Raw genomic sequence first — 19,664 nt, 5'->3', positions numbered from 1 at the left:
TTTTATGTTGCGCAGCGCTTGCACAAAGAGGAGGAGGAGAAGGATGATGAGAACTACAATCAGCGGGCTCAGGGCCAGCCAGAGAGAGGAGGTTAGATGATGCACCCCTCAGACGACGGACACCGAGCAAAATGAGCTCCTTTCTCCTGCGTGCTGAGAAACTTACCCCCACCCCCCATTTAAACACTGCGCTTTACCGGACATGTATTTATTGTATAACACGTTATATAATTTGTCTACTGGTCGAATAAATAGCTTGCTGGCAAGGTGGCGGTGTTTAATCCTGTATGAGCCGATCCCTTGTGTAGGGGATTGGCTAGCTGGCAGCCCAGGCACGCTAGGTTGGACGACGACTCGTTTGCTTCCTCACACTAATCTTTAAAAAAAATAACGTGGGACTTTTCAAATAATTAAATTATATTAGCAGAAATGGTACGACTGGTTGTTTTCCTTACTTTGTTGTCTGTTAACGAAAAATAATTTCGAAAATGCTATCGTAATTTAATTTTGTTTAATTTCTGTTTATTAAAGAAAGACTGTAGGCCAAACCAGAAATTCGTATTTTTGCTGTTTGTTTACACTTTTTATGAGATTTGTGCCTTTAATTTGTGCGTCATTTAGCCACGCCCACCTAGCGTTCGTCAGTGGTTACAGTGTGCCATCTAGTAACAGTAGTGTGGCAACGCAGCCGTAGAAACCATTATTTTGACCCTACTGTCTTGCCGTAATCTCCCCCTCCCAGTAACGTCTTCCTGGACAAACACACGTGGATTTTACTGACGCCAAGCACAAACAACAATAACATGGCAAGCCACGGACTCACCTACGAAGGCTGCAATTTTCTCCGACAGCGTCTGGTTTTGTCCGCACTCAGCGGGAAGCGCGTTAAGATAAAAAACATCAGGTCTAAAGATGACGAGCCGGGACTCAGGGGTGAGTTTTTAAACAGATTCGCTCCGCATGTGGCGTCGCAGTTAGCTCCCTGGCTAACTGGCTAGCTGTTACGCAGTTGGGAGTGTGTTCAGTCGCTGGGCGTCAGAGGAGGGAAAATGATGGGACAGTAGTTTGATAGTGACACGAGTGTGGTCGTACATTTGCCTTATGAAGTTGTGTCTTCGATAAGCGTGTCAAGGGGCGTCGAAGCAGTGATTTGGCAGTTTTTTGAGTTGTTTGAGGTGTCTTGGTGTGTCAGAATAAAGTTCACACTGTGGGTGGATTGTTTTTGAGTGCCAGACAAATTAAAAAATAAATTACCATGTGACATTTTTTTCCAGTCTCTACATATAAATTCTGTCTTCTCCAGATTTTGAGGCCAATTTTATCAGACTGTTGGACAAGTTGACCAATGGCTCCACGATAGAGATTAACCAAACGGGTGAGTGTTACAGCGAGGGTGTGATTTCGGTGTTGCCTTTGTCACAGACTGTATTTTATGCACAGTAATGACTGTTTACTGTGAAGGTGCAACGGAGGGGAGATTTCACCAACTCATCGACAACTTTGACGCATGATCAAAATTAAGATTTTTTTGTTTTATTATGTTTTACTCCATGATGAACTTTTGCATTTAATATACACAGTCTTCTCCCATAATATTTGTCATTTATGCCTCTCTTTAAGCTCGCAATCCAAAGGTAGAAATTATTTAAAGCTTTAAGCAGTAAGGATGCTCCAATAGTGAAGTTGTGGGCCTGTAGCAAGGTTTAAATAATGTCTTAAATTGACTCATAATTATTGATTTGTAACTAATAAAAGCCTTATGCATAATCTTATGCATATTTCGTCGTAGTTCCGTATTTTTCCAAATAAAGTATTTATTGCTTTTGTTTTATATGTACAGTATGTTGTATGTTATTTTAATACAGCATATATCTGGATGTAAAATGGATTACACTTAATAATTTGTGTGTGCTTCACTGTGTAGGTTAAGCTGTATTTTTTCCTTTGTTACTTTTGCCTCCTTTAGGCTTTGTAGACTTAAACCTGGAGGTTTATATGTTAGGTATATTAGCTTTATGTGCAATAAAATGTGCTGTATAAATTTGTACTTTAGCAAATATTGCCATTCACTGTCTTTCTTAGGTACCGTTTTAGTTTACCAGCCTGGGTTGTTGTATGGAGGCACTGTAGAACATGACTGTAACCCGCAGCGCTCAATTGGGTACTATCTGGAGGCCCTCCTCATGCTGGGTCCTTTCATGAAGTCCCCTCTGAAGGCCACTCTGAGGGGAGTTACCAATGACCTCACTGACCCAACGGTAAGCTCATAAATATGTTCACCATCCAACTTTTGTTCTGCATTTTTCTCTGCTGATTTAGTTGCAACTCATCCACCTCATGATCGCACTGGGTGGAGCTGAGCCGTGCATCTGCAAAGAAATGAACTGCGTGTTTTGTGGTGGAGTACACACCTCCCATTTCCATATGGACACTGCCCTCTAGTGCACACTTGATGATGAGCACGTTATACGTCAGTTAAGATCAACAGTGTTTCACTTAAGAATTGGTGTGCGCACAGTTTGTGTACACATATTTTCAGAAGTTGATGTCACTGGGGTTCATGTTTTTGTAATAATTTAGACACTCGTGTGTTGACTTGAGGCAGTTGTGTAACATGCATCTGCTCTCTGGTTTCCCCTTTTACACCCTTTTTTTTGCCACATCCTTTGCACACAAGCCAGTCTCTGTATTGTTCTCTTCAGCCCTTTTCTTCAAGGTGCATTGTTTCAAATTAGATATTGTCAACATATCATACAAAAAAGGAAGCCTTGCGAAGTATGAATTGAGGACATTGGAGAGAGGTGTTGTCATGGAAACTGAACAGCGTCTGCCTGTTGTTGTGATGAGACTGGGTTTATTCTAGGGTTTTGGAAGGTAGTTTTTAACTCTCTGCAGGCACAAGGGTGTGCGTCAGGATTCAATCTCACTGTTCCTTGCCAGGTCGATCTGCTGAAGTCCACAGCCCTCCCAGTGATGAAGAAGTTTGGGATCGACGGAGAGGGCTTTGACATCAAGGTGAGGACCTCATGGTATTCTGTTTTTGTAGAGATGCAGTCAAACCCAGGGATGGATAAGGTAGCCATGCATGTCATCTTATATCTTAATCTGTCTCTTGTGTTACACCCTCAGGTGGTGAAGAGAGGAATGGCGCCTGGTGGGGGTGGAGAAGTAGTGTTTACATGTCCTGTCCGCAAAACCGTCAGACCCGTCCAACTGACTGACCCTGGCAAGATCAAGAGGATCAGGGGAGTGGCGTATCCTTTTTAGACTTGCACTTTATTTCACCTTAAGCAAAATGAAAGTGATCGAAATACAGAAACGCCTCTTTACATTTTAGCCCTGGTAATTTTTATGTGCTCATTTTAGTTTGATGAGTCATATTTTTTTTGTAATAATAAAGAGATCAGTTCTGTACAATTATAAGTCCGATCTAGTTACAATTACATCAACATGGCACAACTGATGTGTTATTAATATTTAAAAAAAAAAAACCCAGAACAGAAGGCCAGAGTAGCTCATGTTGAATCAATTCATGAATCATTTGCTTAAACTTTAGCTCAGTTTCTATTTATAAATGAGCACAATGTTGCTGATGAAGTTTACACATAACTGGTAATATGAGGTGCAGGAAGCCATCATGATTTTGAACTTGTTACTAAATACTAGCTTGTTGCCTCTTGATTTTGATATAATTTCTGCATCACAAAGTGGGAACACAAACACACACTTTTGAATGGCATGTCCTTGACATTTCAAACACAGATATTCAGTGCGAGTTTCTCCTCAGATGGGCAATAGGATTGTGGAGTCAGCCAGAGGCATCCTCAACCAGTTTCTTCCAGATATCTATATCTATACTGACCACATGAAAGGAGCCAACTCTGGCAAGTGGGTATCTTTGCCTACATTTATAAGCTGCTAAGCTTTACATGGGTTTTCTATGTGTTTTTAATTCTCAACCCTTATTTGTGGAAACGGACTAAATCATTGTACTTGGTCAACCCCCCAGGTCTCCAGGCTTTGGTCTGACACTGGTAGCAGAGACGCTCAACGGCTACTTCCTTAGTGCAGAGATGTTATCCACGCCACAGGGGCAGGGAGACCCCATACTGCCAGAAGACCTTGGCAGAAATTGCGCAAAACTGCTTTTGGAGGAGATATATCGGGTAAATGCACACATGGACATTTAATACTGTGTAGAGGCTCTTGATGCCTGGCTGTACATAAAAGTATAACAGGCATGCACCAGATTGTGTGTGTGTGTGTATAAAGTAAAACCTGTGAATAATAATAATAATAATAATAATAATAATAATAATAAAAAAAAAAGATATTATTAAACAAGGACTGATCTGAGCTGCGGCTGAAAAAATGGTTAGATATGCCAACAGGATTTCTTTGTGCAAACAGGACAGAGCTTGAACATCACTGCTTCAATCCTGGGGGTGCATCTAAAGTAGGGCTGTTCGATATAACGACGATATATCGGATGACGATATAGAAACGTCTATCGTTTCCTATTACGCTATCGTTTGTTTCACGGTAACGTAAAATAAACCGTTTACAGCAATATTTTTTTCATTTTTTTGATGGGCACTGTAGTGGCTATATTAATTTCCAAAAGTTCTCTCTTTCACTTATATTTAATATAACAACACTACGGACGGACAAGCGCCTGTTTTTACGTCTTGTCGTTAGCAACAATGATGGTAAAACCATTGCGTGGTCCTGCTGTCTGCTTGTTTCTTTTTAATGTAACACTTTCACAATAAAGCTCAAGATCCTGTTGAGCCTTTTCAAAATAAAGTGAATCACGTGAAAGAGTATGCAGAGAGTTTACGGATGAGAAGCAAAAAAGAGCCGCCAGGTGCTAAAAAACTAAACGTTAGACTCAAACTTTGAAAGAAAATGGCGGCCATTACAACTTATGTCTGAAAATGAATAGTTTCATGCATTGGTTAAAACACTCGACTCCAGGTAAAGGACACCCCGCTGGAAACACTTCACGTAAGTCGAGCTGCCTGAGATTCACAGAATTTACAGAAAATATTCCATTATTGTGATTTATATCGTTGTCAGGATGATAAATATCTTATATCGGGATATGAGATTTTGGTCATATCGCACAGCCCTAATCTTAAGTATAAAAAAACATATTTTTTTGAGCATTTAACAAATACAAATATTTACTGGATTTAAGTAAATATTGCAGTTTTTGACTTCGAGGGGAGCTGATGTAGGTTTGCTGCTTCCAGGTAATTCTAGATGTATTACCTGCAGCGTTAGACAACAATTTATTTCTTGCACATTTTTAAGTGAGAGATATGCACATTTAAGTGCTTGAAAAAACAGCTGCTAGTTTACTGCTTAGTGATGATAAATAGTTCACAGTCGTATAGATGATCTGTATCAGGATGTCACAGCAGATTACATTTTGAACTTCAGCTCAGACTTTAAAGCTTCCACAGTTACAAGCTACAGTTGAATACTTAACTAGAACTTGTTAAGCTTCTTAAGCTGTAATGGCAAGTCTTCTCTGACTTCGGCACATGTGTGAAGGTAGGGAACTCGCACACAATTCACAATATTGCACAAATAATGTTGTGTTACGACATGTGTTGCATGAACGCTGTGGACATGTTTGCAGGAAGCCAAAGCAAAATACACAGACATGGCATCTAATGACAGAATACTGTCAGCATAACAGACTGTTAAATCTGGCAATGTCTGAAAAGGCTAAATAATGCAGGTAACTGAAAGTGCTTTAATTAACTAGTTGATCTAAAGGCAACTGCCATTCAAAATAACAAGCCTATCCTGTTTTATTTGCATATCACAAGCAGGAAAAGCTGATTTCTGCCCGTTTTCATCAAGTCTGCTAGTTGTCGACTGAAACATTACCATAAGGGCTCGGCTGTATTTAAATGTGCTTCCATTTGCTCCCTCACAAGCAGCTCTTAACATCGTTTGTGGTGAGCTATCACAGTTTTATGAGACACTCATATGTGAGCTTTAACAGTGAAACATCAGATGTTGACAACATGAAATGGAAGAAAGAGTGTGAGTAATTTGGATTTGGACAATTTTGCATCAAACAGCCCACCAGGCAGTGTAAAGTCTGTAAAAACTCCTCTCAGAGGGAAAGTTGCAGCACACACGCGCACTGTGTGCACCGTGTTCTTGTGCATATCCCAGTTTGTCTTTGTGTACACATAATAAAGCTTGACATCGTGAATAGTGAATGTTGTAGAATATTTATATATTTGTTGCAGTTGTGAATCCAACACTATTCTTTTTAGATATAAGCCAGTCTTAGAGCACATGCCACCTAGTTTTATCGATGTAGATTTTCTATTGCGAAGACTACAGCATTATATTTACAAAGTTGAACTCATTCATAATTCCACTTTTTGTTAGTTTTTTTTTTTTTTTATAACTGTGCTGGGGACTCTCTTATCATTTAAAGTAAATTTGGGCTTGAAACAATGTTGGAAAAGCTGCTGCTGCTGAAATAAAACTCCTGAATTCTTGGGGAATACCTGAGATACACTGTCAGCACACATTAGGCAACAATGACATTGCACTTGTTTACCCGCATTCCCTGGTAATAAACCTCGCCTGCATTTCAACTGAAAGAAACTTGTTTGTGGACAGACCGCAATGTAGAGAGCAGCTTTTGTTTAGGTAGATTTTAGAGCACTTGACTTGACTGCATTTTCTACTTTTAATTAGGGCATCATGTTTTTAAAGAAAAAAAAAAAGTAATCATGAAAACTTTCATGGTGTGTTTTTTGTGGAGGAGAAGTCAGCCTGTGTCAACTGAGGAAAACCATTTGAGAGACATCTGACATGAAATCAAATTAGATTTTTAAGTTAAACTAGACCGAAGACCAAGAAAATGGTAAAATTAAGTTTGTACATTCAGATCTATAATAGCCTCAAAGGGTTCTGCCTTAATATCAAGTAATTAGCTCCCTCAATATGTAAAAAGTGTAATTTAATGCTGTATAATCGGTCATTTCTTCAATTTTAAACTGTATTAACAAGAAAAAAAAAATGGTGAAGTATGGGGTCCAATAGGCCATTATCACAACGGAGTATATAAGTATTTGTGGCTCCAGAGTGCAGTGGGTCACACATTTGACAAACAAGCAACAACCTTCCTGGGAAGAGAGGCAGATTCTTTGGGGAAGGTATCAGCATTTTTTATAATTGTACATTTACATATTGCCCCAGTTTCTTTCAAACTTACAGCTCATGTCCAATGACAGGATCTGCGCTCATAAATTGTTTAATTCTTCGAATACACGAGCCGATTGGGTAACGTGTCAGCTGAATACGCTGTGTTTGAACAGATTTAATCGATTAGAAATGCCTGATGGTTGTGACCACATAAAACTAAAAAATTAGTTTTATTCATTTAGTTATCTGTGTGTTGAAAGGTGGTGAAAGGTTTGCTGTGTGTAAACAGTCACGTCGCATAGCCACACAGGAAAAAGCCATTTCATCAGAATACGTACAATGAGAGTCTGTGAATCATGTTTGCCTCCACATGGTTCTGCCTCTCCCAGCCTCTCATAGGAGCCATGTGAGTCAAGTTAGCTGATCAGGGTAGTGCTGATTATCTCTGAAAGGGGAATATTGTTGGCTACATCCTCTTAATTCCAGGCAACAGAGTGCAGAGCTAATATCTCTCGTTAGCTTCCTTGGAGGGTGGTGGGTTAACAGGGGCCTTCTACTTTAAGTTGCTTGGCTTTTTAAAAGCTTTAGCCGCTGCTGGAAGAACAGGTAGATCATTTGAATTACTGCTATGTGTTATACCGAACTGTAGCAGGAGGACAGAGTGATTGCTAGAGCTGAGAAGCAAAAAAAAACCTCTGGAGTTAAAAGGATTTAATTTTATTTTGCGGGGCAGGAATACTTTGTTTTTGAAATCTGAGGAAATTTGCCCAGTTCACATCAAAGGGCGCAGGTGCCCTGTATGTTTGGCTCTGTTTGTTTTATGGTTAATCAGTACGGTCTTCTAGTTGTAAACCAGTTACTCCATGGACATTTTGTTTTTGGAAGCAGCATCAACACAGGAGCTGACGTAAGTGGTGCACTCTTTCAATTTTTACTTTTTTTTTTCATCATGGAATTAATTTTTGCATACTTTGCAGGATGCACCACACTTGTCTTTGCTTTTTGCATTGTTTTCCAACTGATTAACTGTATTGGTGATCATGGAACAGGTTTGTGGAGAAAGCGTCCATTAATTTTCATTTAATGCTAATGAATTCATAAGCTTGCTTAGGAAACACTATGTTCCTCACCTGTTGGGCAACTTGTGAAAAAAAAGAATATTTCTGTATTACCTAATCTATCATTTCTAGTGAATTTAAATCAATATGTGTTATATAGATCTACAGGTTCAGGTCAAATATATCTGTGATGCTTAACCCTCAACTATTTGCTTTACTGTCTGTTTTTGAGCGGCTGGGAAAGGGATTAACTTTCATTCAAAGGAATTAAGGGACTTTTCCATTAGGCCTTGTGGTTGGCTGATGGCCTCTGGAGACGGTCTCTGGAAGGCAGGGCCTGAAACTGGTGGTTAGAAATGGCGCTGTTGTGTCATGTTTCTTAGTTCGTTCAGAAACAGTTTTAGGTTTCTTTTCCTGTTTGTTCCAGAGCAGCTCTGAGAAGAGTGAAGTGTAAAATAGCAGAGTGGATAAGATGAGATGCAGTATCAGAGCGGACAGCACAGGGATAAATGTTACATAGACTAACAACGGTAAACCTCTAACAACAAGTCATTGTAATGTGTTTCACCTAATAAATGATGAAACCGTCACCATGGTTTCCATGATATGATTATGTAATTGAATCAAAATTCTGCTGACGAGCTGTCATGATGCCATAATTGAGCATGACTGAGCTACACAAGTACGTTGTTAGAACGGATCAGGTTAATGCTGCATATCGCATGTCAAGAAATAACTCAAACTACCAGCGGACAACTATTTTAAAGGTCAGACTATAAAATGTTCTTGGGTGTGTCCAGTTGTGCATTGCACACAGTGGGAAATCGCACACTGAGCTCTGTTAGAGCAATGGCATGTGCTCTCTTGGATATTGAGAGTGCATCATCTGTCTAAATATTTAACATGTAGATGGAATTGGGAGTGTTAGTGTCATTTGGGAAAATGGTAGGAAGATGACTGGAAAGTCGACTAATACATTATGTGAGCACGAAAGAAGAAGAAACACTTTAGTGACAACTTGCCAAACTGTTTCAAGACTGCTTAATTATATTTAATAGGAAAAAAGTTTAGTTTTTTTAATGAAAAGTCAGACAAACAAATCTACACAGCTTTCACTGTACAATCCCACTGTCAAGAAGTTGATTTCTCTAAACATTTCCACCTCCTTGACGCATTTCAGTGTAGTTTTTAGTTGCTGACACACGACCCCCGCCCTCCTTTCTCTCTCTGTTTTAGGGTGGCTGCGTGGATTCATCCAATCAGAGCTTGGCGCTGCTCTTGATGACCCTTGGCCAACAGGACGTGTCGAAGGTTCTCCTGGGACCCCTCTCCCCATACACGTAAGACCCATTCAAAAGTTAAATGTACAGACGGCAAATGAGGAACCCACTCAATCCCACGTTTAATTATTCTTCTACTAGTCCTCTTTTGGCAGATGACAATATCCCAAAGTTCACAATAAGAAGCTGAATAATACTCTGTACAGCTGGATCATCAGAGAGGAAGGAAAAAAGTCTGCATTTCTTAAATGAACACAAAATTAATCTATTTCCACTGAACTTTAACCCACTCCACTAAAGATTCAGGGTTTCTGCTAAGAGCACTCTGATGGTGGCATGCAACCACAAGGGTTTCTTTACTCAGAGCCCAATTTTAATTTGATTGCTTTGAGTAACATGTGCAATCAGATTCAACTGTTCAGGTTCACATGGCTTTGGAGGGATTTTTTTATTAGGCTCATAATGGGTGGCACCTAAGATAATGTTTTGATAAACTACATTTTTGTAGTTTATAAAATATTTCACAGTATTGATTAAATTATTATAAAGTCTAATGAGTCTTGTTTCTGTTACCCTGCTTCTACTTCTAACCCATTTGTGTGTGCTGCATTTTAAATGCATAATTTGTGTGTTTATTTGCAAACAACCCAAATAAAATAAAAGTACAGCAGTATAAAAACAGCTGAGCACTAACCTTGTTCCAGATGTCCGTCTTCTTGAATGAGGAGCGAACTATGAACTGTCCATTTTCAGTTATCATGGTACCGGTGCTGTGTCCCTCTCAAGTACAGTACTATGATAACTGAAGATTGGCAGTGCCATCACAATACACTCTTCCTGTTATTCAGGTAACACTAAATCAGTTTTGGATCATTTCTGTCAAGTCTTACGGTTTTAAAAACAAAAGACCTGTTTTAAGTTTTTAGCTTTTAAAAACTTGGTATGTATGAGAAATGTGGTGGCTGATGATCTTTATTAACATGAAACTCTCCTTTCTCTGTCTATACAGGATCGAATTCCTCCGACACATCAGAGATTTCTTCCAGATTATGTTCAAGATTGAGGTCCAGAAGCCTTTAGAAGACGAACGGAAAGGGGGCGACAAGGTCCTGATGACCTGTGTAGGCGTTGGATACAGCAACATTAGCAAAACCTTGAAATAAATTATTTTTTCACAAGTGTTCTCATCTTTTGTTTTTATTAAATGCAAAAGTTATGACAGATATTTGTGTGTATAAAAGAAAAGTGAAGTTAACAGATATCAGTCAGACATTTAAGCGCTATTATTGGGTTTAATAACTTCATGAAAATTAGTTACATTTCCTAACTAGTTCAATCAATCATATCAGTATGAAGTTATTCTTGAGATAAGTAGCTGGTCGCTACGTCAGGAACAGGTCATCATAGCTGCTGTGATGTAAAGCTGAACGACCCAACAAAGGAGCTGGTACGAGTTATTCGTCTTGGCCACACAGACACTTGAGTGTTTTTCCATAATCACCGGACACTTCAGACTACACAAGGATGGGGAGAGATAAACGAAAGGAATTGGGTGTTTGTGACACACACCACAATAAACAAAAGTTAACATTTAAACATGTTTATGTTAATGTTATAAATTCATAACATAACTCCTGTTAATACTGACCTCTAGCTGACTGTAGAGGGAACATCCAAACAGCTTCTTGTACTCTACTTTGATGTCTATCAAATCGATCTCTGAGCGACTGACGAATATCCTGGTCAGAGTGCACTCTGTGGTCCCTGCACCCTGGACCAAGTATAATTTGGAAAACAAAGACATTCGTCCTTTAAGCCAGGGGCTTCAAACTCTGGCTAGACATGGTATGGCATGCGTTAATTTCGTATTGTTCCACATAGAAAAATGGTCTCAACAAGATACAATGCAGGCTACCTTACAGGTAAGAACCTGTTTTACAACTTCTGACAGGATGGCATATTTAATTAAAATAAATTATAATCAAAATGAAAGTTAAAATTTGTTCATATTTCTGTCTGACATGGGCATGAACTCAATGATGTAGCTTGTTACTATGCAGACTTCTGGTTTTACATTGCAGTGATGCTGCACTAGTGCGTTTGGTTTGGCATGTGCACAGACAGACATGCTAGGGTTGTTTTTTTTTTTTGCAATACTACTGTCAAAAGTTAGGCTACGCTTCCTTATTCAGACTGTTGACACATTTCAGCCAGTGTTGGCTGTGCTGGTCAAATCACTAACAGTAAAATGTGGTCAGCATTCCTTTCCACATCACTGGTGACCAATACAGTCTGCTGTGACTGAAAGGGTATGATGCAACCATACAGAATGTGAATTTTGCTGGGCAGACATTTCTGATGTGCATAGAGGTTTAGAAAGGTCATCATGACACAGATGGACAAACTGACCAGTTGCACAACTCACCTTCATGCTCTTGAAAAGCCTCTCAGCGAGGTATGCTGGGACGTTCTGCACACACTTAACTAAAAGAAATGAGTTCATATATTATTTTTAAATTAACTTAAATGCTCAGACAAGGAAGACATCGATAACGACAAGGCAGTGATGTAATATTTTGCTCACCAACAGCCACAAGTAGTTTCTCCAGGTTTCCAGACATCTCGCTCTTAATGCTGTCCTGCAGAGTCTTCTTGCTAATATTCTTGTACTCAATCAGAGCTGCCAAAATACATTGAGCTGAGATTATTTTTCTCACATTGAACTTGTAATATACTTTTATTTTTTGCCAATTTGGTAGCGGTTCACAGTGGGATGCGTATCTGCTGGTAGGTTCATCACAGCCCATTTTCGTGATTCAGTTTAAAATGAGCTTTTGTGGAGCTCCTCGGTTCATTGCCTGTCTGAAACAAGCAATTTCTTTAAGCCAGCTTTCTTCTGACCAACAGTGCCATGTTAATACAGGGAGTGCAGAATTATTAGGCAAATGAGTATTTTGTCCACATCATCCTCTTCATGCATGTTGTCTTACTCCAAGCTGTATAGGCTCGAAAGCCTACTACCAATTAAGCATATTAGGTGATGTGCATCTCTGTAATGAGAAGGGGTGTGGTCTAATGACATCAACACCCTATATCAGGTGTGCATAATTATTAGGCAACTTCCTTTCCTTTGGCAAAATGGGTCAAAAGAAGGACTTGACAGGCTCAGAAAAGTCAAAAATAGTGAGATATCTTGCAGAGGGATGCAGCAGTCTCAAAATTGCAAAGCTTCTGAAGAGTGATCATCGAACAATCAAGCGTTTCATTCAAAATAGTCAACAGGGTCGCAAGAAGCGTGTGGAAAAACCAAGGCGCAAAATAACTGCCCATGAACTGAGAAAAGTCAAGCGTGCAGCTGCCAAGATGCCACTTGCCACCAGTTTGGCCATATTTCAGAGCTGCAACATCACTGGAGTGCCCAAAAGCACAAGGTGTGCAATACTCAGAGACATGGCCAAGGTAAGAAAGGCTGAAAGACGACCACCACTGAACAAGACACACAAGCTGAAACGTCAAGACTGGGCCAAGAAATATCTCAAGACTGGTTTTTCTAAGGTTTTATGGACTGATGAAATGAGAGTGAGTCTTGATGGGCCAGATGGATGGGCCCGTGGCTGGATTGGTAAAGGGCAGAGAGCTCCAGTCCGACTCAGACGCCAGCAAGGTGGAGGTGGAGTACTGGTTTGGGCTGGTATCATCAAAGATGAGCTTGTGGGGCCTTTTCGGGTTGAGGATGGAGTCAAGCTCAACTCCCAGTCCTACTGCCAGTTTCTGGAAGACACCTTCTTCAAGCAGTGGTACAGGAAGAAGTCTGCATCCTTCAAGAAAAACATGATTTTCATGCAGGACAATGCTCCATCACACGCGTCCAAGTACTCCACAGCGTGGCTGGCAAGAAAGGGTATAAAAGAAGAAAAACTAATGACATGGCCTCCTTGTTCACCTGATCTGAACCCCATTGAGAACCTGTGGTCCATCATCAAATGTGAGATTTACAAACAGTACACCTCTCTGAACAGTGTCTGGGAGGCTGTGGTTGCTGCTGCATGCAATGTTGATGGTGAACAGATCAAAACACTGACAGAATCCATGGATGGCAGGCTTTTGAGTGTCCTTGCAAAGAAAGGTGGCTATATTGGTCGCTGATTTGTTTTTGTTTTGTTTTTGAATGTCAGAAATGTATATTTGTGAATGTGGAGATGTTATATTGGTTTCACTGGTAAAAATAAATAATTGAAATGGGTATATATTTGTTTTTTGTTAAGTTGCCTAATAATTATGCACAGTAATAGTCACCTGCACACACAGATATCCCCCTAAAATAGCTAAAACTAAAAACTACTTCCAAAAACAATCAGCTTTGATATTAATGAGTTTTTTGGGTTCATTGAGAACATGGTTGTTGTTCAATAATAAAATTATTCCTCAAAAATACAACTTGCCTAATAATTCTGCACTCCCTGTACAAAGTTTAAACTGTCTGGATCTGCTGTGGTGACAGCAAGTACCTTAGATGGCCCTGAATGAATAAGAATATCCCCTCTCACTAGCATAATACAAAGCCAAGAATTAGAAAAAAGTGTCTGAAACAAACCAATTAGAGCGTCCCAAAGCAGAAAAAAAAAAAAAAAAAAAAAGAAGCATAAGTTCACTTCAAGAGCCCACAGAAGATGAATGACTTTGCTTATTGCACCATCATGAGATTGCATCTTTGGGTTTTTGTGTCTTGAACTTGATCACATAGATACTGCCTCAACTAATGGAGTCTATGTATAATGTTTTTGATCAGGTGTCAGTGAGAATAAATCCTGATTAAATGCCTTTTAGTGTCACCATGGCATTTGACTAAAAATCTACTAACCAAATACGCTTCCATCAGCCTTAGCTTTCTTAGTTTTAAATGGCATACTTGCACTGTCAAGGTGAGCATGTTAGCATGTTGCTCTTGATAAACAGCCTCAGAGAGTTGCAAGCACGGCTGTAAACTCTTAGTACTATTTCTAAGATGCTATTTATCCACAGGATGAATGATAGGTCAGGGATCAACCCACTTTGCCTGAGCTGGGGAACACTTCTGTGGCACAGGATGTCAATAAACTTCCCCTCGTCGGTTCCCCACTTCTTCTCTCCTGCTTCATACAAGGCCTGCATGGATTCAGAAAAGGTATGAGTATAATATTGTTGGACTACACTAAAAAAAGAAAAAGTAAAAAAGAAAAACACACAGAGTCAAAGTTCAACGCAAGCACACTAGATTAACTGAATCCAACATGAGAAAATTTCAACATGCTTTCAACATAGGTGCAGGTTGAAACTTGCATCACCCAGCAAGGTGCGTTAGCTGAGATGAGCGATGCCACCAAACTCTGAATGAATTAACCTAAAAATGTGAAAGAGAAAGCTGCTATTTAAAATGTTTGTACTGCAGTAACACAAAAGTTACCTCAGTTTGAAAAGCAAGTGTTTATACACAAATGAACCAAATGTAAAAAAAGTGTACCTTAGCATCAGCTTTTGCTTTGGCAGCATCCACGCTGGTGGTCTCATCTCTCTTCCCCTGTAGGGAGGACGGGTTTGTGAGGCGAAGAGAAAAAAAAGAAACTTTGAAATAGGCTATAATGATATCCTCACAATTCAATATTCTAAATAAACAATGTAACTTAAAAATGGCGCAACTCATTTAGCTCACACAGGACATTATTTGTATTTCCTGCATTTCTTCCTACAATCAGTATTTGGATATGAAGAAATCAAGGTGCTTTAAGAGTATATTTCTAAAACATAAACACTCACTACACACCTGCTGACTGCAGTAAATTTCAATGTGGTTGTGGTTCTTATTTGTTGGGAATGTTATGTCATCTGCTGTAATTTCATGTGCTATACCTCGGCCAAGATCAGCAGTGCTTTTCCATAATCTCCAGATACCTCCGACTGCAGGTCGTGAATCATCGCTCTTCCCGTTTCTCCAGTGAGACAGCGGAATACATGACAATTTCACAATACCGTAGTACATCACAAACAGCTGCCAACTCATTTATGATTTCAGTTTCATCAGATATAGTTGAAATACTGTGTGTTAAAATGTCCTACTTGCTAGGTATGCTTCAGACAGTTCTCGGATCTGCTTGTTGGATCTCGAAGCAAATATTTCTGTCAGAGTGCTTTCTGTGGTCCCTGCACCCTGTATGCACAAGGATATACAAATGAATAAATAAATGATAATGTCAAAACAATACAGTTTAATAAATCTGAAGATCAGGCTCTTATGAACCCGATGTTGACATGTGCTGTATAAATAAAAAAATATCATAGTGAACTGTTGTTTAAAGTCCAAACCATAAGTATAGCAAAATTAGATTAGATTAGCATTTATTGTCTACTTAGAAGAAATTTCCTTGGACAAGTGAGTGGAACATATCATGTAAGATAACACACACACACCCACACAAATAAACGCCAAACACTCATTTACAATTTCACCTACTACCAAACAATAATTTGACTGATAATGGCACTAGAGAAAACGTAAACCTTTTAAACTCACGGATTGGTACCCTGAACCTTTTTCCTGAGGGCATCTAGTCATCCTCATTATAAAGGATGTAATTTTTTCCTTAATTTTTAGACCCTGTTTTACACAGACTCTTCAAATATCTTCAGGAGGGTAGATGAAGAGAGCATCCCAGTTATCAGCCCTTTAAATCAAATGTTGAATTTGGGATCTGAGCTTGACTGAAAGATTGCCAAACCAGTAATACCATAACGGATATTAGAGTCAATAGTTGCCCTATGGAAGAGCGACACAATATTTATCCACTCCATGGACACTAAGCCTTCTTAAAGCACTGACTAATTTGTGCACACACATGCTCCACATGATGAAGCCGCTGTAACTGGCAATCAAAGTGAACCCCTTAAAAGTCGTCACTTGTTCAGCCTTTTCTCCACTGGGGTGGCTGTAGCTCAGGTGGCAGAGCAGGTCAGCCACTAATCAGAAGGTCGGTGGTTCAATCCCAGGCTGCATCCTGGCTGCATGCCAAATATCCTTGGGCAAGATACTAACCCCATGTTTGCCTACTGGTGGTGGTCAGAGGGCCCGGTGGCGCCTGTGTCCGGCAGCCTCGCCTCTGTCAGTGCGCCCCAGGGCAGCTGTGGCTACAATGTAGCTTGCCATCGCCAATGTGTGTGTGAATGACTAATGACTAAAGTGCTTTGGGGTCCTATGGACTAGAAAAGCGCTATACAAATGCAGGCCATTTACCATTTAATTAAAACCGGGCTGTAATCTCCAATAGATCTTCTTTCTTTAATATTCTTTACATTTAGCATTAAGTTTAACATTATACTCAATCCAAACAAATCTTTAGTGAACAAATTATAGTGCACGTCAAATTTAGAAATTCTTTTTGTAACTTATTTCTTCAATCACTGAGTAAGTCACCTTTTAGAAAATTGTTTTAAAAACATGATTCAAATTATCTTAGTTTAACAAAGTCTTACCTTCATAGCTTTGATGACTTCCTGGCAGTCATAGAGAGCAGGAGGCGTTACCAAGGCTACTAACACATCTTCAAAGTCTCCACGAGTGTCACCCTTCAGGTCATCTATTAATGTCTAATTGGGAGGAATAAAATCAAGTCCTGCACCAATAATGACAAACTCAATTTGGCCTTTGTCTGTGTCAACATCAAAGAAAGAAAAAGCTTGAAAATTAAACAGGCAAGTGTATTTATATACCCTTCCTGTGGCTTTCTCATAAGCCTTGGCGATGAGCTGACGCTGAGCACTGCTTCTTTGGGTCAACACATCAATCAGAGTCTTTTCTGTTGTACCTTTGAAGAAAACAACACCAAGCGAACTTTTAATTCTTTCAATTTTTTAAAAAAAAGTGTAGAACTTTCATCAAATTGTCATTTTACTTCATGTCTATTATCAACCTCCTATTGTATGGTGAGAGTGAACTGAACTGGATCTCCTTCTTTCAGCTGCTCAAAGCAGATCATCTGCTTCCATCTCACCATGTCGCTAGCATCCTCCTCTCTCACACCAACTCTCTGTATGTCCTCCTTCAATTCATCTATGAACCTTCCTCTTTGCCTCCTTGCTGGGAGCTCCATCTTCAGCATCCTCTGCACATGTCCAAACCATCTCAGCCTTGCCTCTTTTGTCTCCAAACATCTCAAACTGAGCTGTCCGTCTGTTGTAATCATTTCTATTTTCTTAAGAGAGTCCATCCTGGTCACTCCCAAGAAAATCTGAGCATTTTCAGCTCTGACACTTCCAGCTCAGCCTCCTGTCTTTTGGACAGTGCCTCTGTCTCCAAACCATACAACATAGCAGGTCTCACTACCATCCTGTAAACCTCCCTTAGCACTCTTGCTGCTATTTGAACTGGATAACAGATAAAGATTTCCTTAATGGTTCATCCACTCCATTTTGAACTTGAATGTATGGCTACTTTTCTTTTAGATTAATAAAGTACCTGAGTGTATATGTGAATGAGTTCACCTTGCTTTATACCTTTATACTGCAATAAAAAGGCACATGAGCACATTTGCCGAAGTGCTTTACATATCAGTCAGATATATATCTATAAAAATATATCAATGATGGTAAACCATTAGCTTACCAAGGCCCTCTATGGCCTTCCTGAGAGCAGACACATCTTCATCCACTTTGAAATTTGCCTTGTCCTTCACAGTTCCTCTTGCACTGGACTGATAGACACAGATGCATGCCAGTGAAAACTAATCCACAGGTAATAACTGTACCATGTATCATGCTATAAAAGAAGAGCAGGTTGTACTTACTGTCACAGTCAGTGAAGAGGGGTTGTCTAAGAGCAGGTCCAAGTCATCCTGAAACACAGAGAGGGTGACCGCCTTCATTTTCTCATATTTTGAGCCTACACGGATACAAACAGACATCTATGTAGAAGTACTTACCCAAACAGACATTCTGGTGGTTTAAGGGAGGCGTTTTACACTACAGAGAAGAAAGAAAATACACTATTAGCACCTTAATTGTGTTGTAATGTAGCATCTTAAGAGCTGACTCATGCTTTAATGGATTTTTTTCTAGCTGCAGATCGCCATTCCATCTAATCAGGGCAGCGCTTTTAAGGGCATTGATGTGGCATCACAAACAAATCTGTAGGGTACAATAATACAAAACTAACTAAAGTCGAGAGAACGTGCGCAAAAGGAACTACAGAAAAGCAAACAAGTAAGATCCGAATGTAGACGAGGCATATCTAAAGAGCAAATTTCCTTTAAAAAACAACAACAACAACACGCACATCCAGGAAGCTGATAAAAGTTTTAAAAATGTGTTCTTTTTCGTCTTACCAAGAAACAAGGAGAAGATTGAAGTCTGAGAACGAATTTCACAAACGCGTAAAAAGTCGCCACACCTTTCAAAGGGGTTGATAAGCAACGCCCACTGTGGGCTGGAGTACAGTGAATCACAGAGTACGTCTCTCATGAACTCCTCACTCCTGCAGAGTAAGAGTACAGCAGGTTACCACAGAAATAAAGCAAGAGAGATTACGACAGGCTGACGACTTTGCGCAACAGCCGAACTAACTGCATTTCTGACATATTTTGGATTCCATTTAGTACCCTATTTAAACACCTATTATCTATAGGCAGTAATTTGCAGATCCTCTCTTTGATTTTATATCTATGTAAATTTCCCATAAGTATGATTAAAATATATGTCGTTACGTTTTCTAACAAGTATGTGTTGATTAGATCTGTGTACTCGTTAAGCCCAAAGCAAATAAACGGATCAAATAGGGGGGATAGTAGAGTTAAAACAGTGAGAAAATATGAAGTACGACTTCTAAAGTAATGTCCATATGAGTAAATATATTTAGTTACATTTTTTAATCCAATCTAACAAACTTTTTAGCAGGTCTAAAGTCCATGGCAGGGTAAAAACATGAGTCAGAGAGAAGGAGGAAGGAAATGTGACAGGATGAATATGTGCTTTGGCCTTATCGCATAATTTCCTAAGCAGCCTAATGAGATTACAGATGTTTATCTAGCCTACATCCTTAATATTCAATATTCTTTCAGCACAGCTAAAATTAAATTATGCACGCAAATGTATTTACCTAGTAAATATGAGGCACGCGAAA

The 19,664-nt window shown here is 39.5% G+C and overlaps 2 protein-coding genes across 5 annotated transcripts; one reads left to right on the top strand and one right to left on the bottom strand.

Moving 5' to 3' along the window:
- The first annotated feature begins 6 nt into the window (after window positions 1-6).
- On the top strand, window positions 7-10,698 carry rcl1 (RNA terminal phosphate cyclase-like 1). 3 transcript variants are annotated; one of them, XM_082539731.1, is made up of 9 exons: window positions 7-91; window positions 1,304-1,375; window positions 2,083-2,258; window positions 2,941-3,015; window positions 3,130-3,254; window positions 3,763-3,888; window positions 4,010-4,166; window positions 9,477-9,580; window positions 10,530-10,698. In XM_082539731.1, exons 3-9 carry the CDS (start codon window positions 2,184-2,186, stop codon window positions 10,681-10,683), a joined length of 816 nt encoding a protein of 271 aa, XP_082395857.1. In that variant the 5' UTR covers window positions 7-91; window positions 1,304-1,375; window positions 2,083-2,183; the 3' UTR covers window positions 10,684-10,698. The 3 variants fall into 3 exon arrangements, with proteins under 3 accessions (XP_082395857.1, XP_082395855.1, XP_082395856.1); XM_082539729.1 differs by lacking the exon at window positions 7-91 and adding an exon at window positions 658-933; XM_082539730.1 differs by lacking the exon at window positions 7-91 and adding an exon at window positions 1,026-1,207.
- Window positions 10,699-10,798: 100 nt separating this feature from the next.
- LOC309710357 (annexin A3-like) lies at window positions 10,799-18,994 on the bottom strand. Of its 2 annotated transcripts, XM_082539739.1 has the most exons (14): window positions 18,871-18,994; window positions 18,469-18,508; window positions 18,334-18,381; window positions 18,153-18,240; window positions 17,261-17,355; window positions 17,024-17,137; window positions 15,614-15,704; window positions 15,407-15,486; window positions 15,021-15,077; window positions 14,572-14,665; window positions 12,105-12,200; window positions 11,946-12,004; window positions 11,169-11,291; window positions 10,799-11,034 (listed from the first exon to the last, which is right to left on the bottom strand). In XM_082539739.1, exons 2-14 carry the CDS (start codon window positions 18,478-18,480, stop codon window positions 10,975-10,977), a joined length of 1,017 nt encoding a protein of 338 aa, XP_082395865.1. In that variant the 5' UTR covers window positions 18,481-18,508; window positions 18,871-18,994; the 3' UTR covers window positions 10,799-10,974. The 2 variants fall into 2 exon arrangements, with proteins under 2 accessions (XP_082395865.1, XP_082395864.1); XM_082539738.1 differs by lacking the exons at window positions 18,469-18,508; window positions 18,871-18,994 and having other exon boundaries at window positions 18,334-18,426.
- Between the last annotated feature and the right edge of the window lie 670 nt (window positions 18,995-19,664).

This window comes from Aulonocara stuartgranti (genome assembly GCF_965226115.1).
Source record: "Aulonocara stuartgranti genome assembly, chromosome: 7".
NCBI lineage: Eukaryota > Metazoa > Chordata > Actinopteri > Cichliformes > Cichlidae > Aulonocara > Aulonocara stuartgranti.
Note: the sequence above shows the minus strand (reverse complement) of the source record. Positions and strands in the feature narration are given on the sequence as shown.

Excerpts from the sequence above, each read along its gene's own strand:
- LOC309710357 (XM_082539738.1), bottom strand. The coding sequence starts at position 18,411 with ATGAAGGCGGTCACCCTCTCTGTGTTTCAGGATGACTTGGACCTGCTC. Across the intron at positions 15,487-15,613 it reads GTCTGAAGCATACCTAGCAA|AAACGGGAAGAGCGATGATT; the intron begins GTAGGACATTTT and ends GTCTCACTGGAG. Across the intron at positions 12,005-12,104 it reads GAAACTACTTGTGGCTGTTG|TTAAGTGTGTGCAGAACGTC; the intron begins GTGAGCAAAATA and ends CATTTCTTTTAG.
- rcl1 (XM_082539729.1), top strand. The coding sequence starts at position 804 with ATGGCAAGCCACGGACTCACCTACGAAGGCTGCAATTTTCTCCGACAG. Across the intron at positions 3,016-3,129 it reads GAGAGGGCTTTGACATCAAG|GTGGTGAAGAGAGGAATGGC; the intron begins GTGAGGACCTCA and ends TTACACCCTCAG. Across the intron at positions 3,255-3,762 it reads AAGAGGATCAGGGGAGTGGC|ATATTCAGTGCGAGTTTCTC; the intron begins GTATCCTTTTTA and ends TTTCAAACACAG.